At 37.0% G+C, this 18,605-nt stretch overlaps 1 protein-coding gene across 4 annotated transcripts in view; it reads right to left on the bottom strand.

Annotated features, from left to right (window-relative positions):
* LOC132380094 (SEC14-like protein 1) overlaps positions 1 to 18,605 on the bottom strand; it is a 59,719-nt gene that overhangs the window by 18,729 nt on the left and 22,385 nt on the right. For all 4 annotated transcript variants that reach the window (XM_059948645.1, XM_059948643.1, XM_059948642.1 and 1 more), the window contains exons 4-9: positions 9,908 to 10,039; positions 7,969 to 8,097; positions 6,425 to 6,668; positions 5,990 to 6,099; positions 4,774 to 4,963; positions 2,968 to 3,056 (exon numbers count right to left, since the gene is read on the bottom strand). In XM_059948645.1, the coding sequence (XP_059804628.1) occupies positions 2,968 to 3,056; positions 4,774 to 4,963; positions 5,990 to 6,099; positions 6,425 to 6,668; positions 7,969 to 8,097; positions 9,908 to 10,039 (894 nt within the window). The remainder of the gene's footprint in view (positions 1 to 2,967; positions 3,057 to 4,773; positions 4,964 to 5,989; positions 6,100 to 6,424; positions 6,669 to 7,968; positions 8,098 to 9,907; positions 10,040 to 18,605) is intronic.

Here is an 18,605-nt window from a genome sequence, read left to right as displayed (position 1 = left end):
CCCGAGCTCTTTGGGCAGAGCATTGTAAATCAGCGAGTTGTTTGTTATGTTTCCCCTCTTGCTGTGAAACGGGGACACCTCTTTTTCCTTTATCAGGGAGAAAGAGAGCCTGTGGCATGTTGAATTACTGGGTGAATGAGTAGTCTTTGAGGTACTGCAAGCCTGTGTCTTAATTGAAGATTTGCTGCACATTTGAGTCTTCAGTGGGAGGGCACCAATGCTTTTTTTTGCTGGTGGAAGAGGGGAATCGTTGCTTTGCTGCTGCTTCTGTGTGGAGGGGGAGCTGGGGTGGGGGGCTTTGGGGTTCTAACATTTAACTGTCATTTATTCACTCCTCTGTCTTCGTGGATGATTGCGAAGAAAAAGAATTTCAGGATGTATATTGTATACATTTTCTGACATTAAATATACCTTTAAAACTTTTGAAGTGCCCAGACCTCCTGACCGGTTCTTACAAATAAATGTAATCCTCTTTGGCGCCACTTAAAACCTTCAGAATAATCCAACAGCATAAATCATGGATATAGGTGTTTTATAACTCCATCTACCTATCCTGGTTTTGTACCCCTTAATCCTTTTGTTTAAGGAAAATCAGTCTTAATTGCCTCAACTTAATTGCCTGAGTGGATCAAGTGTGGAGACTGGTTGAAAACCTTTCAAGTGTTTCAGTTTCCGTGAAGTAATCCTTACAATCAGCTGATTTTAAGGTTATGTACCCTTATTCTGAGATTTTCTACCAGAAATTATTTTTCTAGCTACTCTATTAATTCCTTCAAATGTTTGACCTCCTCAAATATAACCATTGACACAATTTTTCCTTTCTGTTTTAAACTGAATGTGTGGAAATCCAAAATAGCTCTTACTGTCACAAAACAACAGTGAACACTGTTTTATCATTATTATTATTCAGCAAAATCTCTACATTGTATCATTGTTTTCTAAACACTTTTGACTAATATCACAGATTTTAAAGAGATACAGTCTTAGAAATCAGCATGAAGGCCAAGTTATATGCAAAGTTTATGTCTATAGTTTTTTTTAATTTTTATTTGCTTTATGTTTATATTTTTTTCTTTAATTTTGGTTTAGGGTTACTGAAGCCAATAAGTTCTTAGTCACTCAAAGAATTCAGATGAAACAGACAATTTTGTTAGAAATCAAATGCCACAAAGAGAATCAGATCCAGAAGAGTGAACTTAAAAAAAAAACCTGCAGATGCTGGAAATCTAAAACTTAACAAGCAAAATGGCAGAAATACTCAGCAAGTCAAATCACATCTGTAGGAAACAGAACAGAGTTAATGTTTCAGGTCAAAGCTCCTTCGTTCTGATCATCAGCTTAATAGGCTGGTGCAAGGAGTGTAACCTCATTCAACTAAGTGGAGTCTCCACTTTGAACAAAATGGCAATTAAATTTGGATGATTTATTTTAATTTTAATGTTGCCTAAATTAAAAAAAAATAAAGACCTTAAAAGATATATATTCACCAATAATTACTTTAAACTCTTTAGATAAATTTAATTTTAAATGGTATCACTGAGATATGAAGGCAAGATATCACCTGAGACTTCCCGGTACAAATAGTCAATTCTGCCAGCCACTGGATCTGTATTATCTCAGCTGGGCAGGTACCTTTGTTCACCAGTTAGATTCAAGATGACCTAGGACAAAGCCACACTATTTACTGAAAAAAAGCTTTCCTTTTAGCTTACAGCCCTTTGGGCCAAAATCGGAATTTATTGCCATTGTTTCAAAATTAAGTGAATGGGCTTCAAAAAAAAGTTGTAGCGTTCACCATGAAATTTTAATTAATTGTAATGCTCATTTTAATGTAGTACTTAACATAATTGGCAAATAAGGCAAATGCAATGTTAATATTTCATTTAAAGACTAGACTATAAAAGCAAGGATATAATATGGAGGCTTTACAAGGCACTGGTGAGGCCTCACTTGGAGTATTGTGAGCAGTTTTGGGCCCCTTATCTAAGAAAGGATGTGCTGTCATTGGACAGAGTTCAAAGGAAGTTCACAAAAATGATTCCAGGATTGAAAGGTTTATCATATGAAAAGCATTTGATGGTTCTGGGCCTGTAGTCACTGGGAGACATTGAAACCAATCGAATACTGGAAGGCCTCGATAGAGTGGATGTGGAGACCAAAGGACAGCCTCAGAATAGAGGGATGTTCATTCAGAACAGAGATAAGGAGGAATTTCATTAGCCAGAGTGGTGAGCCTGTGGAATTTGTTACCACAGGCAGCTGTGGAGGCCAAGTCACTGGGTATATTTAAGGCAGAGGTTGATACATTCTTCACTAGACAGGGCATGAAAAGATACGGGGAGAAGGCAGAAGTTTAGGGTTGAGAGGGAAATTAATCAGCCATGATGAAATAGTGAAGTAGACTCCGATGGGTCAAATAGTCTAATTCTGCTCCTGTACCTTATGGTCTTATAAAAAGATAATGCTAATCAAACCAAAATGTTTACAAATGCTCAATTTACAATTCATTATTGAATCAAATTATTTCAAATGTCCATCATAAAATTGCTAACAATTAATCATGCATTAGTTCTTATTAGAAAGATTATAAAATTCTTATGTAATAGAATTTGTGGGGTTAACAGAATAGTGTTTCAGAAAACAATTTACCTTCCTGTACCAGAGCCCGAATTCAGTGCAGACTAAGATGACACCCCCAACCCCCATTCTCTCCCATGCATAAGCTTAACAAGTTTCAATCCTAGTCATAATGGCCACATATCATTAAAGTTAAGATTCCACATACAGCACCACTTGAAGAAACCACATAGTATATAAAAGCCATGTGCTAAAGTACTGTGGCATGGAATGTATTAATTCTTAATAAGTGTCTCATAATATTTTTGCTGACAATGCTCAACTACATTAATTCAGTACTCATAATGCTAGAGATAATGAAAATAGAGTTAATGATTAAAGAGCACTCACATGCCGCAGCAGTGCCTCCTCTCCGAGTGCTCTGACAAGACCTTTGGTATCCATTTGTCCAAGTCGCAAAATATACAGGGGTCTCCCATCTATTTAAAAACAAACTGTATGATTATATTACTTGCTCTGGTTACTAATAGCAAAATTAAAATGGAATGATTTTAAAAGATTTCAAGCTGCTGAAAAGTTAGGTTTTCAGATTTAATAGATTTCAGAGCCTCTCTCCTTCAATATGAAAAACTAAGACAAAAACATGCCAATGAATTAAACAGTAAAGCTCTTTAAGGTTTAGCTTCTTATTTCAGAGCAGCTAATTGAAGCATTTAGCAATTATTGTCAGTAATAAATTTGACAATATGCTTCCTCTCAACTGTTGCTTCCACAAATCTAGCCGTGGCACATCAGTTTAATGAATCAATAATTTACACAACATAAGAATTATCAAATTGGGCTTTATATTTAACTATACTGGACCAGTAAACTGTAGCAGTTTAGACCATGATTCTCAGTGCGGATTGTCTTATGAGGAAAAACTGAGCAAGCTGGAACTAAATGCACCAGTGTTTAGACAAGTGTCAGGTGATCTTATTGAAATACAAGATATTAAGGTACTTGACTGGGTAAATGCTCATTGGGAAATCTAGTATCATTGGGCACAATCCCAAATAAGGACAAAGTATTTTCCCACCCAAAGAATTGCAAGGGATGAGTCATTGAAAATATTCCAGGTTAAGACAGAATTTCTCAATAGGGACAATAATCAAAATGCACCTAAATGTACAAAACAGAAGTGACAGCTAATGGAATATCAACCTTAGATAAATCATCATGAAAATGTTTATTAATGCTTATCATTTGCAGCTCAATTTCTATCTTAAGTTTATTTTTAACTCTAAGGATCTCAAAACATTATTAAAGCAAAAATTGAAATTAGACCAATCTCAACAGTGTGGTTTCATCTCTCCCATCTAAACACTCCAAAACAAGAAACACACAATTACCTAAATAAAACTCACTTTAGACTTATAATAGAAAGAAAATTTGAGCCATGATTTTATGCTCTGCTACTGATCTTATGGTTCTGTCCATAACGTACTGTAGTAACTTAAAAGAAACATTTCTTTCATAAAACTATAAACCAAGAAGACTGCAATCTAGTCATAAGGTTTGAAGGCTTGCGTGCCCAGAGAACTATGTTGGCTGGAGTCAGTACTTTATGCTTTGGCTCTTAGTAGGGTCACCAATGCTAAACGGGTCAAGGGGTAGAGGCTAAACCAAGAGTGGTCCACTAGTATTCCAGGTTTGAGGGTTCAGCTCAGGGGCTAACAACCCTAAAATAAAACTGTTACGGAAACAGCAATGAAGAAGAAGAAGAAGAAGAAAGCCCTCAACTCCGAGTGGAATCATCGGGACGCCATTTTTATTGCAGGCTTTCTTATTTTCAGGAGGCCGAGTTGCCAGTTCAACCCAGCTCAACCCAGCATGGACTGAAAGCACGCATGGGAGCCGGCTGGTTCCGAACTCGGGACCCTTCACTCCGAAGACCGGTGCTGATGCCACACCACCACCTTCTATATCTGTGTGTGACAGTATGGACAAGACTAAGATGGAGGATCCTCAGTGTTGCCCCTAAATGCCAGCGGTGCAAAGGCCTGTAAGAACTTCTGTGTTTGTGTACAAAGCCACTGATGTTTTTAAATTATTGTGTGTTTTATAGAATTTAGATCCTTTTTTTTTAAAGCAGACAGCCTTTCAAAATACATTCTAAGAACCTAGTGTAATATGCAAGGTAACATTTTGTGTAACCTCTGTCATGGTGATGCCAGCCTCCTGTGTAATAATCAGGCAACACTTGAGGTGGTGTCCAAGTCTCCAAGAGATAGTCCACTTTGTGCTGTTTACGCCATGTCAAAGACTGGCACAGAAGCTCTCTTGCTTTATCAATATTGAAATCGCGTGCTCTCAAGAACCGCAGAATATGCTCATCCTTAGGAATCTGTGAAGTTGCAATTATGAAAAGGAAATGTTAATTTTCCTTTTAACTGCAAAGAAACTTAAATGTTTCAAAAAAATGTTCAAATGATCTGGTGTTTATCCAAGTTATATAACTTTGCATCCAAATTATACAGTTAGTTACAGACTCATGAATATAATACAAATATTGCTTCTTAAAAAGGACTGCCATGAAAATGCTTTAAAATTGTTTAAACTTTGTGCATGAAAACTGGGAGACAATACAATATGCAATACAATGTTCAGTCTGCATAGCCATAGAAACAGACAACAGACAGGGCAAAATATAAACTGAAGCACTCCGACAGGTTGTTGGGGTTATGGAGGGATTAAGAAAGTGTGACTGTCAGAAAGTTGTGATTTTTGGAAATATGTACATGCATTTATTGTGTCTACCCCAATGATGTAATAGATTTAATTTTACGATTAGGAATATTTGAAAAATAAGCAAATTTTTGAGCAGATTGAATTAAGATACAGAATCAAATCGAGTTTAATACGCTTTGAATGATTTTCAATAGGTTTATAACTAAGGATTTGCTGTTCAAAATTTAATTTACCAGAATTATATTTAATTTGCAATAAAATATCAGGAAACTACAATGTATATTAAAATTTCATATTTTGTGCATTAATTACATGGTATTATGAAGTCATATCAACAAAAGTAGGTTACAACAAAATAGACCATAGCTTAAAATAGAAAGCCTTCTGTTTGCAAATCATGCTCAAATTAGACAATGACAGAAATTAACTAATCAGGTTCATCTCATCTAGTAAACAGAATAAGCCTGCGCACAGATATTTAGTAATGGCCCAGAGTAAAAACTTATCATTGAGAATATTTTGTTTAGCTGAAATCAATACAACAACACAAAATTCAGGAACATCAACTTAATGAAAGAACTGACAATAAAGCAACTGTTTGCTATTAGGAAGACAACATTGATAGTTTAGATTCTAGATCAAAATAAACCAGTGCAGGTCATTCTGACATTTAAATCCTTACCTTGCCCTTATGCGTTTCTTGAAGCCAAGTTCGAAGCCTAATAAGACAGCTCTCTTGTAGTGGTGTCAAATCACCTAGATAACGCTGGATATAATCAGCATCCAATTTATCTAAACCACAATTAAGAATAATTATACATAAATTAAGGGAGCTCGTTCTTTTTAACTTGAAAATTCAAAACTTGTTAATATACACTTTTGACAAATGAAAACAATTAATACCTTAGTATTTCACATCAACATTTTTGAACTAAATGAACTTAGCAAATTTTATTTATTCCAATTACATTGTCCAAAGTGTTTCTTCTAATATTTAGCATAAACACATTACTGCTTTTCATTCACTACTGAACACAGTAAGTATACATAATTTTAAAATGCACAATGATAAATATAAACATGTAAAAGAAACATTCAATTGAATTATAGTGTTTACCATCTGGAGTTCCTGAGAGAGAGTCAGGTGAATTATTGGAACCAGCAATCAAGTCCTTATTAACATGTTCTTCCTTTCTAACTGCATCACCTCGACCAGGTATGGCTACAGCTGGAGAGGATGTCAGCTTCTGGGCAGGAACTGACTTTTCTGTGTTAACTTTGACCATTGGTGACCAACGTGGTACATGGATAATTCCTTCTTCTTCCAGTTGCTTCAGGTAATATTCAATTATTTCTTTCCCCTATAAAATGTACAAACATAGCACGTCAAAACCAAAAAGATTAAACTGTTATGCATTATTCAATATCAATTTATTAACAAGGAACGTGGTGTGGAAGGTTAATAATAAAAGATATGTAAGCATCATCTCCAATTTGTCTGTATTTTTTGTACCTGATTATAATATACGTTAAATTTCAGTTATCCAGAGGAAAAAAATTATTTTAAAAACATGAGCATCTTCGATGGCATGCAGTTTCCTAAGTGTTGAAAATGTTGTGTCTTTTATTCTAGACAAATCAATGAACTGAATTACTGTCTGAAAGAAAAGCCTTCCACAGTATTATTCATAAACAATGAATAAAACACGTTAATCACTTTTGATTGTTGTGGAAATGAAAATCACTGAGACGGAAAGTAAATGCCTTATGGTGCAATGAGATTATTGAGTTTTAGCGGCCTGCAGCGATTTGCATCTCTTGATTGCAATTCAGAGGGTTGCCAGGTGCCTTGTGCATACTGTTCAGGGAATAAGAGGTAATTTGCTAGAGGTGTAAAAGATTATGAGAGGCAGAGATAAAGTGGACAGCCAGCATCTTTCTTCCCCTGAGCAGCAATGGCCAATACCAGAGGACATCTGATTAAGGAAAGCATAGGGGAGATATCAGAGGTAGTTTGTCTTTCACACAGAAAGTGATAGATTCCTGGGGATGGTAGTAGAAGCTGATACAATAGGAACATTTGAAAGTCTCCTAGATAGGCACACGGATACAAAAACATGGAGAACTATGGACTGTATAGGTGGAAATTGTTAAGCTTTATCATGCAGTGGCATCATATAGGTCAGCACAATGTTGTGGGCCAAAGGGCCCATATTGTGCTGTATTGTTCTGTGTTCTGAAGTAATTTTACAAGAAGCTATAAGTAGGTATTACCAGGAGTAACCAGACTTCCTCTGAAGAACAACATTTTGGACTATAAAGAGATAATGTTCATGTGTTAACAAATCACTCCTACATAACAACATACTAACCAAATCAGAGAACGGGCTGACTTGGACAGTTATAAAATCAGCTATTGTGCTTGTAGTTAAATTAAAAAGTTTAAATCATTTCACCATAATTTGAAAACGTAATTATAAAAGGCATCTACATATTTTACAATGATGCTAAAAGGTTAAAACATAAAACTAAATAATATAAATAATCATTGTAAACAGATTTGATACTTTTGGCACTTTCTTCATGTCTAGGTTATACCTACATCATAATACAGGTGCCAAGTATAATACAGGTAAAATTAAATGTCTTTAGTTCACATACCTTTTTTATACTGCTGGCATATTGTTTCATTGCTATCTTTTCAACAGTACTTTCAAACCCAAAAAAAGATTTGATATCAAGACTTGCTGACTGCTCAAAGCAAGTCCAATCCTCATTTTCTTGGTGAACCTAGTAGTACAATAGAGAGGATATTCCAGGTTCAAATCATGTTGCTCAATGCAATTATACTATTTTTTAAAATAAATAACTACTGATGAAATACACAATTTTAATTTGTACAGTATTTCTAAGTATGATTGAAATTTCATGCAATGGAAGAGTTCTTTGCTCTAAACAGCAATAACACTTACAATATAAATGATATTTTGCAATAACAATATTACAAATAAATCTTCAAAAACAATAAAAGGTTCTTTATTTCTATTAGCTACATCAGTGATTATAAAGCATGATTAAGTTAAATATTTGAAGTTTCAAAAGAGTCCGCCAGTTAACTGAAGTAGGACAAATAAACTCCAAGTTGCAGAAACTGATGTACTGTGGCGACCCATTTCCTGGCACATCCGAACCGACTCACAATTAGATAGCCTACGGGGGTTTGCGAGCACAGAGCTTTGGAGCCTCTGCGCCATGGGGGGCAGGTTGAGGGAGGCTTAAAAGTGAGGCTGAAGATTTCGAATAAAGTTGTTTCCTTCGACTGCAGTTACCGACTCCGTGTCGTAATTTTAGCGCTGCGTGTAGCACACCGCTACAGTACTAGATTAAAAGAGGTTAGACTGTAATAGATTAGATTGAGTAAATCCAACTAAAGAAAAATTAGTTACTGTATTTACTGTGAACTTATTGAAAAACATGTCATCTTTGGGTCTGTTCAAACTCTGGATATGACAGAATTGGGTTATTACTCATAAATTATCAAAAGGCAGCAAATAATTTAAAACTTCTTTGACATAGAACTGAGCAGTAGCAGATTAGTCAACTGGTGCTAAAACTGGCTCTACTGATAATTTTCAGCAAACAGAATTACACTGCTTTCCCTCATTCTTAATCAGAAATAGTTAAATAAAAGAAATGAAGTACTCAGAAGAAGAGAATATTAATATTATAAATTCAACCTCTTAATTTTACAGTTAATTAATACTAATGGAATAACAATATTTTTTCACATTAGAATAGCATTATTCTTGCAATATTAACATTACTCACAATTTCAATTTAATATGTTAGAGACTTGTTAGCCAAAATTACAAGTAGCCCAATGGTCAAGTGATTTATTAATTATCCTATACTTTATTTGCTTTATGAAACTGTTCTCTACCACAGTAAATAACATTTATAAATGGACTGATTTATAATTTATGGTATTATAAAGCAAGTGAAATTTACAAAAATTAAATGAACTTGCAACCTTTAGGCTGATGGTAGATCAAGATAAATGTGCATATTTTTACTGATGTTAGTTATCAAAGATATACCAGATCATCTTTGAAAGAAAACAATTTAATTAACCAAATTCAATTTTTTTGACTCTTAAACGTGCTGACTTCCTATTCTCCTATTCTAACTCAATATATTTATTGCCTCAGGCATTTTTCTTAACCACTAGAGAAGGGATAATGTGCATGCAAAAATAAGCTGCTGATCTCGTAGCATCATGTGTATCCTGTGCAATCCTCACCATGACTGATAGAACTCTGTGGGCATACACAGCATGTGCAATATTTAATACTGAGTGTGGAAGAAAATCAATGTATTAAAGAATGACACTGAAAAATCAGATGTTGGAATAAATTATGATCTCATGTCACTTTTCCTATCCTGAACTTCAAGTTACAGGAATATTAATTCTTCTGATCCACCTCCCCCCACTCACCCACACACATTTATTCTGTTTATTATCCATCTTCTGAAGATAAAGTTGCTGACACTACAATTTTATTTTACATTAATTTAAAATATTTTACAATTGATTACATACAGTATAGCAGCAGAATTCATTGATGACAACTCGGTTGGCAAAGGTTTCATTGTGGGCTTCTATTTTTAATGTTCTCTCCCGCCAGTTCAAGGAATTCTTCTGAATAAAGTAGATGTAATCAACACCTGCAATCTGATAAGGTTTAAACAGTAATTAGAGATAAATCATCATGCAACAATGATATCACATTCCTCTTGTGGTAGTATTAATTTGTTCCAAGTCAAAGTGCAATAAAATAATAATCTTAAGTTTTACTTAGGTCTCCAGAAATTTCAAGAATTGAGCAATCTCTAGAGAGAGGAGACTGAAAGCAAATTTCTAACACCGTTAAGAAGAATGCAAGCCTAACTTGTAAGTGTAACAAATTAAGTATACTGTAAAAACACAAAATGTTAGCAGAACTCAGCAGGCCAGACAGCATCTATGGGAGGAGGTAGTGACGACGTTTTGAGCTGAAACCCTTCATCCCTCCTGATGAAGGGTTTCGGCCCGAAATGTCGTCACTACCTCCTCCCATAGCTGCTGTCTGGCCTGCTGAGTTCTGCCAGCATTTTGTGTTTTTATTTATTTCCAGCATCTGCAGATTCACTCGTGTTGCCCAAGTATACTGTACATTTTTCTAGAAACAACATGTTCTTACATAGTTTTAATGCAGTGTTGCTGCTATCCATGCACACTCTGACAGATGAAATAATTCAACGTCAAAGTTCAAAAATATAGAGAACACTGATAAAGATATATTTAAATTTCTTCCTCATGGTATTAGGAAAGAAACAGATTTGCAAGGAGAAACACAGACATAAGGGTTTAAGAAAACTTAATCCCTTGAACCAATTCTATCAGTGATCTTGATTAATCTGTGTCACACACTCACCTTTTCCTCACCTTGGGTATTAACACCATGAGTGAAGAAAGAAATATCAATCACAAAGTTAAAATTCACATTTAACCATGCATCAATTACTATTAGGCAGCAGTGGGTTCTATATTTCGATCATTTTCTGCTTTCACTCCTGAAAAGCCAGCCCCTGAATTTTAAATTTGACTCTTACACTTTCTTCATTTTGCCAAATTAACACTGCAAATCTATTTACTTATCTTATTCACTAAATTAACATTTCTGCAATTCAATGATTTTTTCTACCCTTTTTGGGTCTTCAACTTTTCCAAAGATCGTTTATATCCTCAGAGTCTGAGTGGTTTAAAAGGACAGCTCACCACGACCTGTTCAAGGACATTTAGGAATAGACAATTAAGCGCTGGCTCAGTCTGCGAAGCCAAATCCCTCGACTGAAGGAAAAAAACCACCTAATTTATAAATGCAAGGTATAACTGGGACACCATGCATGTAAATCCTGTGGGATCTTGCTAGTCACGAGACAACACCTGTGCCTGCCCATTAATCCCGATATCCATATCAACTAAATTTCTAGCCAGATCAATAATGCCTTTCCTATCCACAAGCTTTAACTTCAGGCCTCCTAGGGACCTTAGCACACATCCATTAGAAATCTATGTGACTAATATACATGGACAATCCACTCTCCACTACATTACTCACCTGTTCAAAAAAATAAATTAAGCTCAAAATTGATCTACCCCTTTACAAATGAAAACGTTCAGGACATTTAGATACTCTTCTCATAGTTACAGTCTCATAATTTTCTAAGAGGCAGTGTTGATAAACTGGGCTTAACTGTGGGTTTGTTTTTGTTATTGACAGGGAAAAATGACTAGCACAATTTTCCAATCCACAGAAACAGTTCTCAAGAAAGAAATTTGGAAAATTATTAAGCAGTTTAGTAGCACTCTCACCAACGTTCAAAAGATTGTTAGGATGGAAATCATCTGGTCTTGAAGATCTGCCTCTTTAGTCTGAGTATTTTCATCTGCACTATCTTTGTCGCTTTTGATATTCAGAATGCTATTATCTTCTCTAAAACATTGATCTCATTTAGTCATTCAATAGTATGGCAATTTTGTTTACATTTACAATATCATACTGATCTATTTTCTACATGCAGCCAACCACACATTTCATTTACCCTTTCTTTATTTTCATAATATTCCAAAAAGTGATTTTCCTTCTTGGTAGGCTTCTGCTGCATTTTTCCTTGACTCAGGCTTCAGAATTTACAATAGTGTAAAGTTTTGAATGATTTCACCTTTTTTTTATCCATAAATTTTAAAAATATCACTGTATTCCATCGATACAGCTGGCTGTGTCAAAGCAAATGAATGCTTTCCTGGACATCTACAACTTCTCCACTATGATTTCACCTATTTGCTGGTTTTATTCTGGGCAATTATTCACATGTTCAAATCTAGAATCAGCACTGCATTTCTTCTTTTCAAATGCCATGGTAGAGTAGCAGTTAGTGCAACACATTTACAGCTCGGGGTATCAGAGCTCAGAGGTTAATTCTGCCACCTTCTGCAAGGAGTTTTAACGTTCTCTCTGTAATCATATGGGTTGCCTCTGTGTTCCGGTTTCCTTTCACAGTCCAAAGACATATCAGTTAGTAGGTACACTGTCCTGTGATTAGGCTAGTGTTAAATAGGTTGGTTACAGGGTTCATTGGGCCTAGAGGGCCTGGTCTGCACTGTATCTCTAAATAAATAACAAACTTGATTGGATTTGTTAATTATCATTAGATAAAATTACATACACCATTGCCCCTCCCATGGCTGATACTCCTTTCATTACTCAAGGGGCTTCCACACCCAACTCGGCATCTCCATGCGCAGTAGTGAAATGAGCAGTCCTTCTCTAGAGAGCTTTAGCATTTTCTACATCTGCAGCCTGAACTGAGCCAATCTGTAGTATTCCCTTGCAGAAATCTCACTGTGCTGCAAAACCAACAAGCTTCAGGCAGACCAAATTGCATCTTGCACCAAGTTGATGACCTTCCAACAGTAACTGATGACTGTCTGGGTATGTGTCCTCTGCAGTTTCTGGAGATGAAAGCAGAACATGGACTCTTGCATCCGTCTCTACATCCTCTTAGCAAATCTAAAGTCTGCAAAGAAGTGGTTACTTCCCATTGCAGGAGTCCCAGGAGCAGCGTACATGAAGGTCTATAAAGTTCTGACTGGAAGGGCACCTCTCACCACCAGCCAAGCAAGGTCTTGGTATTTATTGGTCAAATGCGACAATGAGGTATTATGCTATGTGGTTTGGACCATTTACTCAGAAAACAGACACAAAGAATCCAGTGTCCCTGTCTCACAGAGTCTGCAGTACATTCTGCGCTGACCATTATCTAATTGGTGTGATCAAAGGTGCTTACTTGGATGAAATGTTCCACCAAGGATCTGTGGTGTAGCGGCATCCAGCTGGTTGGGATGTTGCATGGTAGAGGAGCCAGGTCTATCTTCTCCAACACCAGGACAGGTAAAACCTCAGTACACAGTGTTGCTCACCTACTTCAGGTATACACATCGACCGATACAGTCATACATGAAGGAGATCATCAGGATAAGAGTAATGTGTGATACACTTTTGCCCCAATTCTTAGGGGACTTTTGCATCGTGGACTATCAGACTCTGTCCACCTTGGACTTCCCAGAAAAACTGGAAAAAGTTCTGGGTTATTCCAAAGTAGAGGGGAAAGGAACAGGCCATACCTGTGTCCAAGTACAGCAGCCCTGAGAGTATATCAAACCTTATGAACAAGTTCTTTCCAGTTATTAACAGAGAAAGCCATTTCCACAATCCCAATTTTTGTTTTACCTTCTCAATCTACTCCAGACAATTTTTGTTACATGCCTCAGCCCCTCCAAATCAGATCCCCAGCACCTTTGGCAGTAGAGGCTGATGGTGAAGGGGTCATTGGATTGTTTGGGGCAATTACTAAAAAACATGACCTCACTCTTATTGCAGTTGACTCTGGCGCTGTATGCCAACTCGAAAAGGTTATAAATGTTGAACAATCTGCAAAGTGACTGTGGATCCAGGCAGAAGATAGCGACTTCATCCATGTACAAGAAGGTCTTGAATTGTATATCTCTAATGCAAAGCCATAAATTTGCTGATGGATTTGGCAAAGAGAGGACAATCCAACCTGATTCCAGACAATGAAACTGTCTCCCACTCATTAATTTGAACTACATCTCAGATTCCCTCCCAAAACCCATCACATACAGTATGTGTGTATTATCCTATTGATGACCTTGTGCTGGCCCACACTAACCAAGTAGGCATCTACCCCTCTATACTACATTGGTAAGGGTATCTCTGAGTAAAGTAAGAGTGGCAACAGATTTTGCAGCTTGGTACAGCACTGGTTTAGTTTGGATACATCGCCTGTCCTAGTTGATGTTAATCTTGGACAGCATCGTATAGTCCATATTCAACAGTGAAATGGGACTCCAATTCCTGACATCTTCCCTCTCCCCCTTCTGCTTAAAGGAATTTCATCTTTAATCTCTGAGGTTACACCTTCCCCTAACTTTCCTACAACTATGCACAGATCATAGTCCAGATCATCTTATGGTAATACCATCTTATGAACAGGAGCTGAGACTTGGAGCAAAAGACATGAGAGTTTGAAAGAGATACGTTCTAGAAACTGGTGATGAGTTTCACTGAACAGGAACCTAAAGAGGTGCATTTGCAATTTGTTAGTTAGTAGTAGAATGACTAATTTATCTGATTAACAGCAGCCAACAAAAAGAAGAAAAAAGGAGGAAAGAAGAAAAAGAATTAGCTATTTTGGAATAGTCATGTGTAAGTGGGTCAGTGTGAGAAAGAGAAGCTGAGGTTTTGACTCAAGAAGCTTTGGTATGATGAGGTGGAGTAGACGGCCCAGGTGTGGGGAGTGAGTGCAGCTCTTAAAAAATGCTTTATTGAGAAGGTACAGGTAAGGACTGGTAAGATTTGATTTGTTTCGGATCCTTAGTCCTTTGGGGTAGTGAAATGCTCTTCCAGCAAGATGTAGGAAGTCAGGGAATCTCATCGTCTCCCTGATGACCTCATCTGTGTGAAGTACATCCAACTGCAGCCTCTAACAGGCCACGTCAAGCATCTGGAGGCATAGGTCGATGTACTCAAGATCACCTGGGAGACTGAAAAGATTATAGACAACAATTTTAGTAATGTGGTCACACCCAAAGTGTAGTCTTCAGATAGATGGGTAAGGGGAAGAAGCAGTCAGTGCAGGGTTCCCCTGTAGCCATTCCCCTCACACTTTAGATTCTGTTGAGGGGTATGTTCTTTCAGGGGCTAGCAGTAATTGTCAGGTTTCCAGCACTGCGATTGGCTCTGAGGCTCAGAGTGAAATGTTAAGTCAGACAGAGTGATAGTGATCCTAGACTTGATAGTGAAGGGAGCAAACAACACAGGCAAAACAAGGGATGATAACTCCCTATACTCATTCTGCAGGTTAAGTAAGAAATTAAAATACAAGACCTCGAGCATTCTAATCTCAAAACAACTCCAAGGCCATATGCTAGTGAATCTAGGAATAGAAAGCTACATCAGATAAATATGTGGCTGATGAGCAAGTGCAGGAGGCAGGGACTCAGGTTCTTGGATCATTGGAATCTCTTCTGTTGTAGCAGCAGCCTAAACAAGAGGCACAGGTTGCACTTGAATCAGAAGGGGAACAATATTCGGTTGGGGAAATTTGCTTTTATCATCAGGGAAGGTTTAAACCAAATTAACAATAGGATGGGACCCAAAGGCAAAGTCAATGAGAAGACAAGGGTATGTGCAGCAACCATATAGCCATGTTTATAGTAAAAGGATAGAGGGTACCACAGCTTTAAATCGTATCTATTTCAATACAGCTTAACAGGTAAGGCAAACAAGGAGTGGACTGCTTCTAGACTGGGATATAGTGACTATAACAAAAACATGAATGAGAAGGGCAGGATGACAGTTTAGTGTTCTTAGATACTGACACTATCGGTGCGACGGAGCAACAGGTATGGTGTATGGGATGTTGCACTTTTTGTAAGGGAGGACATTCTTCAACTATCATCTAACAAGGCCAGTTGAGTAGAACTTAGAAAAGTGGCAGTTGGGGAACACCTATGGCCGAGTGCCCACAATTCTTTCAGTTTTAAGATAATTGTGAAATAATGTAGAAGAGGTCCACAGGTTAAAGTCCTGAATTGGAGCAGGGCTAACTTTGAGAACATCAGGCAGGGTCTAGCTGGAGTTCAACTGGCTGACTACTTAAAAGCAAAGGAACAGGGAGTAATTTGGGAGGCTTAAAAGGGTCATATCCCTTTTAAGTTCCAGGACAGCACTGTTTTATTAGAGTGAAGGTAAACATACAAAGTTCATGGAGCTCTGGCTGACAAGAGATAGAGGCTCTATTAAGGAAAAAGGAAGCATACATCACTTTTAAAGAGCTAGGTACAAATAAATCTGATGACTGTAAAAAGGTTAACAGCAAGCTCAAGGGAAATCAGGAAGGCATAAAGAGGATATGGGATGGATTTGTTAGGCAGGATTATAGGTAATCCCAAGAGAATTTAGTTATTAATAGCAAAAAAGGTGACAAGGCAGAGACTACATCCTCTTAAAGATAAGCTGGGTAGTTTACACATGCAACTCTAGGAGATGGCTGAGATTTTTAATATTTATTTCTCATGTGTTTACCAAGAATATCATGCATGCCAAAAAATGAGGGAGTAAGTAGTGAATCTTAAAGCATATGCATAGAATGAGGCTTTGATGTGCATTAAATTAGGCAAATCAAGGCCTATCCAAGTGCATTCCCAGAATTTATGGAAAGCCAAGGAAGAAATTGTGGATGTAGCTGTAGAGATAACTGCACTATCGTTGGCTATTGGTAAAACTCTAGGAAACTGGAGGGTGCCTAATATTGTTTGATTGTTCAAGGGTAGCAAGGGACAGGCCAGAGAATTACCTGCCAGTGAGAATGACTTCAGTTGTGGGGAAGTTACTGGAGGGAATTCTGGGAGATAAGATCTACAATCACTTGGATAGTCAAGAGCTAATCAGGAATGGTCAACCTGGTTTTGTGTGTGGGAGGTCACGTCTGAATAATCTTTTGGAGTCCTTTGAAGAAGTGAATGTTGTCTATATGGTCTATAAGGCCTTTGACAATCAGAATCATGATTTATCATTGACATACTGTATGCCAAAATTTGTAGAGGCAGCAATGCAGTGAAAGACAAAAGTAATAAGTTACTAAAAGAAATAGTGCAAAAGAAGAATAGCATGATAGTGTTTGTGAACCATTTAGAAATGTGAAGGCAGAAAGGAAGATGATGATCCTATAATGCTGAGTGTGGATCTTGACGGTGTGTGCGTGGTACAAGAGCCGTGCTATGCTACCTTAGTTATAGGTAAAATGCAAGCTGAGTTTACACATGCAGGACTTGTAATCTATGCATTGTGTGATAAACCACACTCTAACTTAACTTAATGTATTAGAGAGGAAATTCCAAAGTTTAAGTCCTTGGTAAGTGAAGTGATATGACTAAACAAAAAAGTTAAAACAAACATCTTTAAGGAATTCAAAAAAAGGCTGAGGCCATGACAAGATTCAAAATGTGGTAATTTTATAAATTAAGGGGTTATTCAAGAGACAATACAAATCAGCTTTAATAACAGAACACAATTTTGCTATGAGTTAGTAGTACACAGGCAGCTATAGAACAACTGAAGGTGTCCAAGAACATGTCTGAATAGAACAGCTTTGCTACACTTTGCCAATAATTCAGATCTGGCTCACAGGGCCTGTTTCCAACACTCCTTTTAAACCCAAATAATGTGTTCTCTCACCCATTATTACAGCATCAAAGACCCTGTTTCAATGCCCCGTATAATCCATTTGAGGGTTAATTGCAATTTTCGTTTGAACTCACTACATTCTGGCCCCAGCTTCATCTAAACTGACATGGTTCAATGACAGGTTATTACATCTCTGTGTAACACCTATATCCAAATTATAAAATGATAGAAGCGTCAATAGGAGTAACATCAAATGGTACAGAAATTACAACACGGAAGTCCCAATGGCGTTCCATTATTATATGTATATTGTAGTTGATTAAAATTGGTAGTTGGATTTTCATTAGCTAAAAGCTGTGATACTATGTGTTACCAGCAGATGGTAAATATAAATAGGAATGGGCTTATCTTACTACTTGCCTGATTAAAGTTACTGAAAGTAGAGACAAATGGTGTAGAATATTCATGGAATAGTAATAGCAACTAAGCAGATGAATTAGGTAAAGCAAAACTCATTTGAGTAAACTAATTCCATCTAGTAGCAGTTAAGACAGCTTTTATCCAATTTCCTTGCCAACTGGAAGGATGTCATTTGGCCCATCAAATCTACATCAGCTATCGGTTCTCTTCATCTGCTAATTTCCTTGCAACTTATCCTTTCTCACATGCTCGCCAACTCCATCTACTCTCCTACCAATAAGCTATAATGTAATCAATCAATTTACAAGCAGTGATCTTTAGAACATGAGAGGAAATCAGAAAGTAAATGCAAACCACACAGTAGGAACCGGATGTAAGATCATAAGAGCTGTGAGGAAGCAATATTACCTCCTGTGCCATTTATCTGGCTTATTCATAGCAGCTGCATCACATTCACTTCTAGCTTTATGACATACGGTCACATTGTCAATCACTTGATCAGATACTCAACTCATTTATCATAGCAAATGCTCATGTCATTTTTTTTTACCCTACAATTGGAACTCA

The sequence above is a fragment of the Hypanus sabinus genome, chromosome 23 (assembly GCF_030144855.1).
Source record: "Hypanus sabinus isolate sHypSab1 chromosome 23, sHypSab1.hap1, whole genome shotgun sequence".
NCBI classification, from domain to species: domain Eukaryota; kingdom Metazoa; phylum Chordata; class Chondrichthyes; order Myliobatiformes; family Dasyatidae; genus Hypanus; species Hypanus sabinus.
The sequence above is the reverse complement of the archived record's forward strand: the minus strand, read 5'-3'. Positions and strand labels throughout refer to the sequence as shown.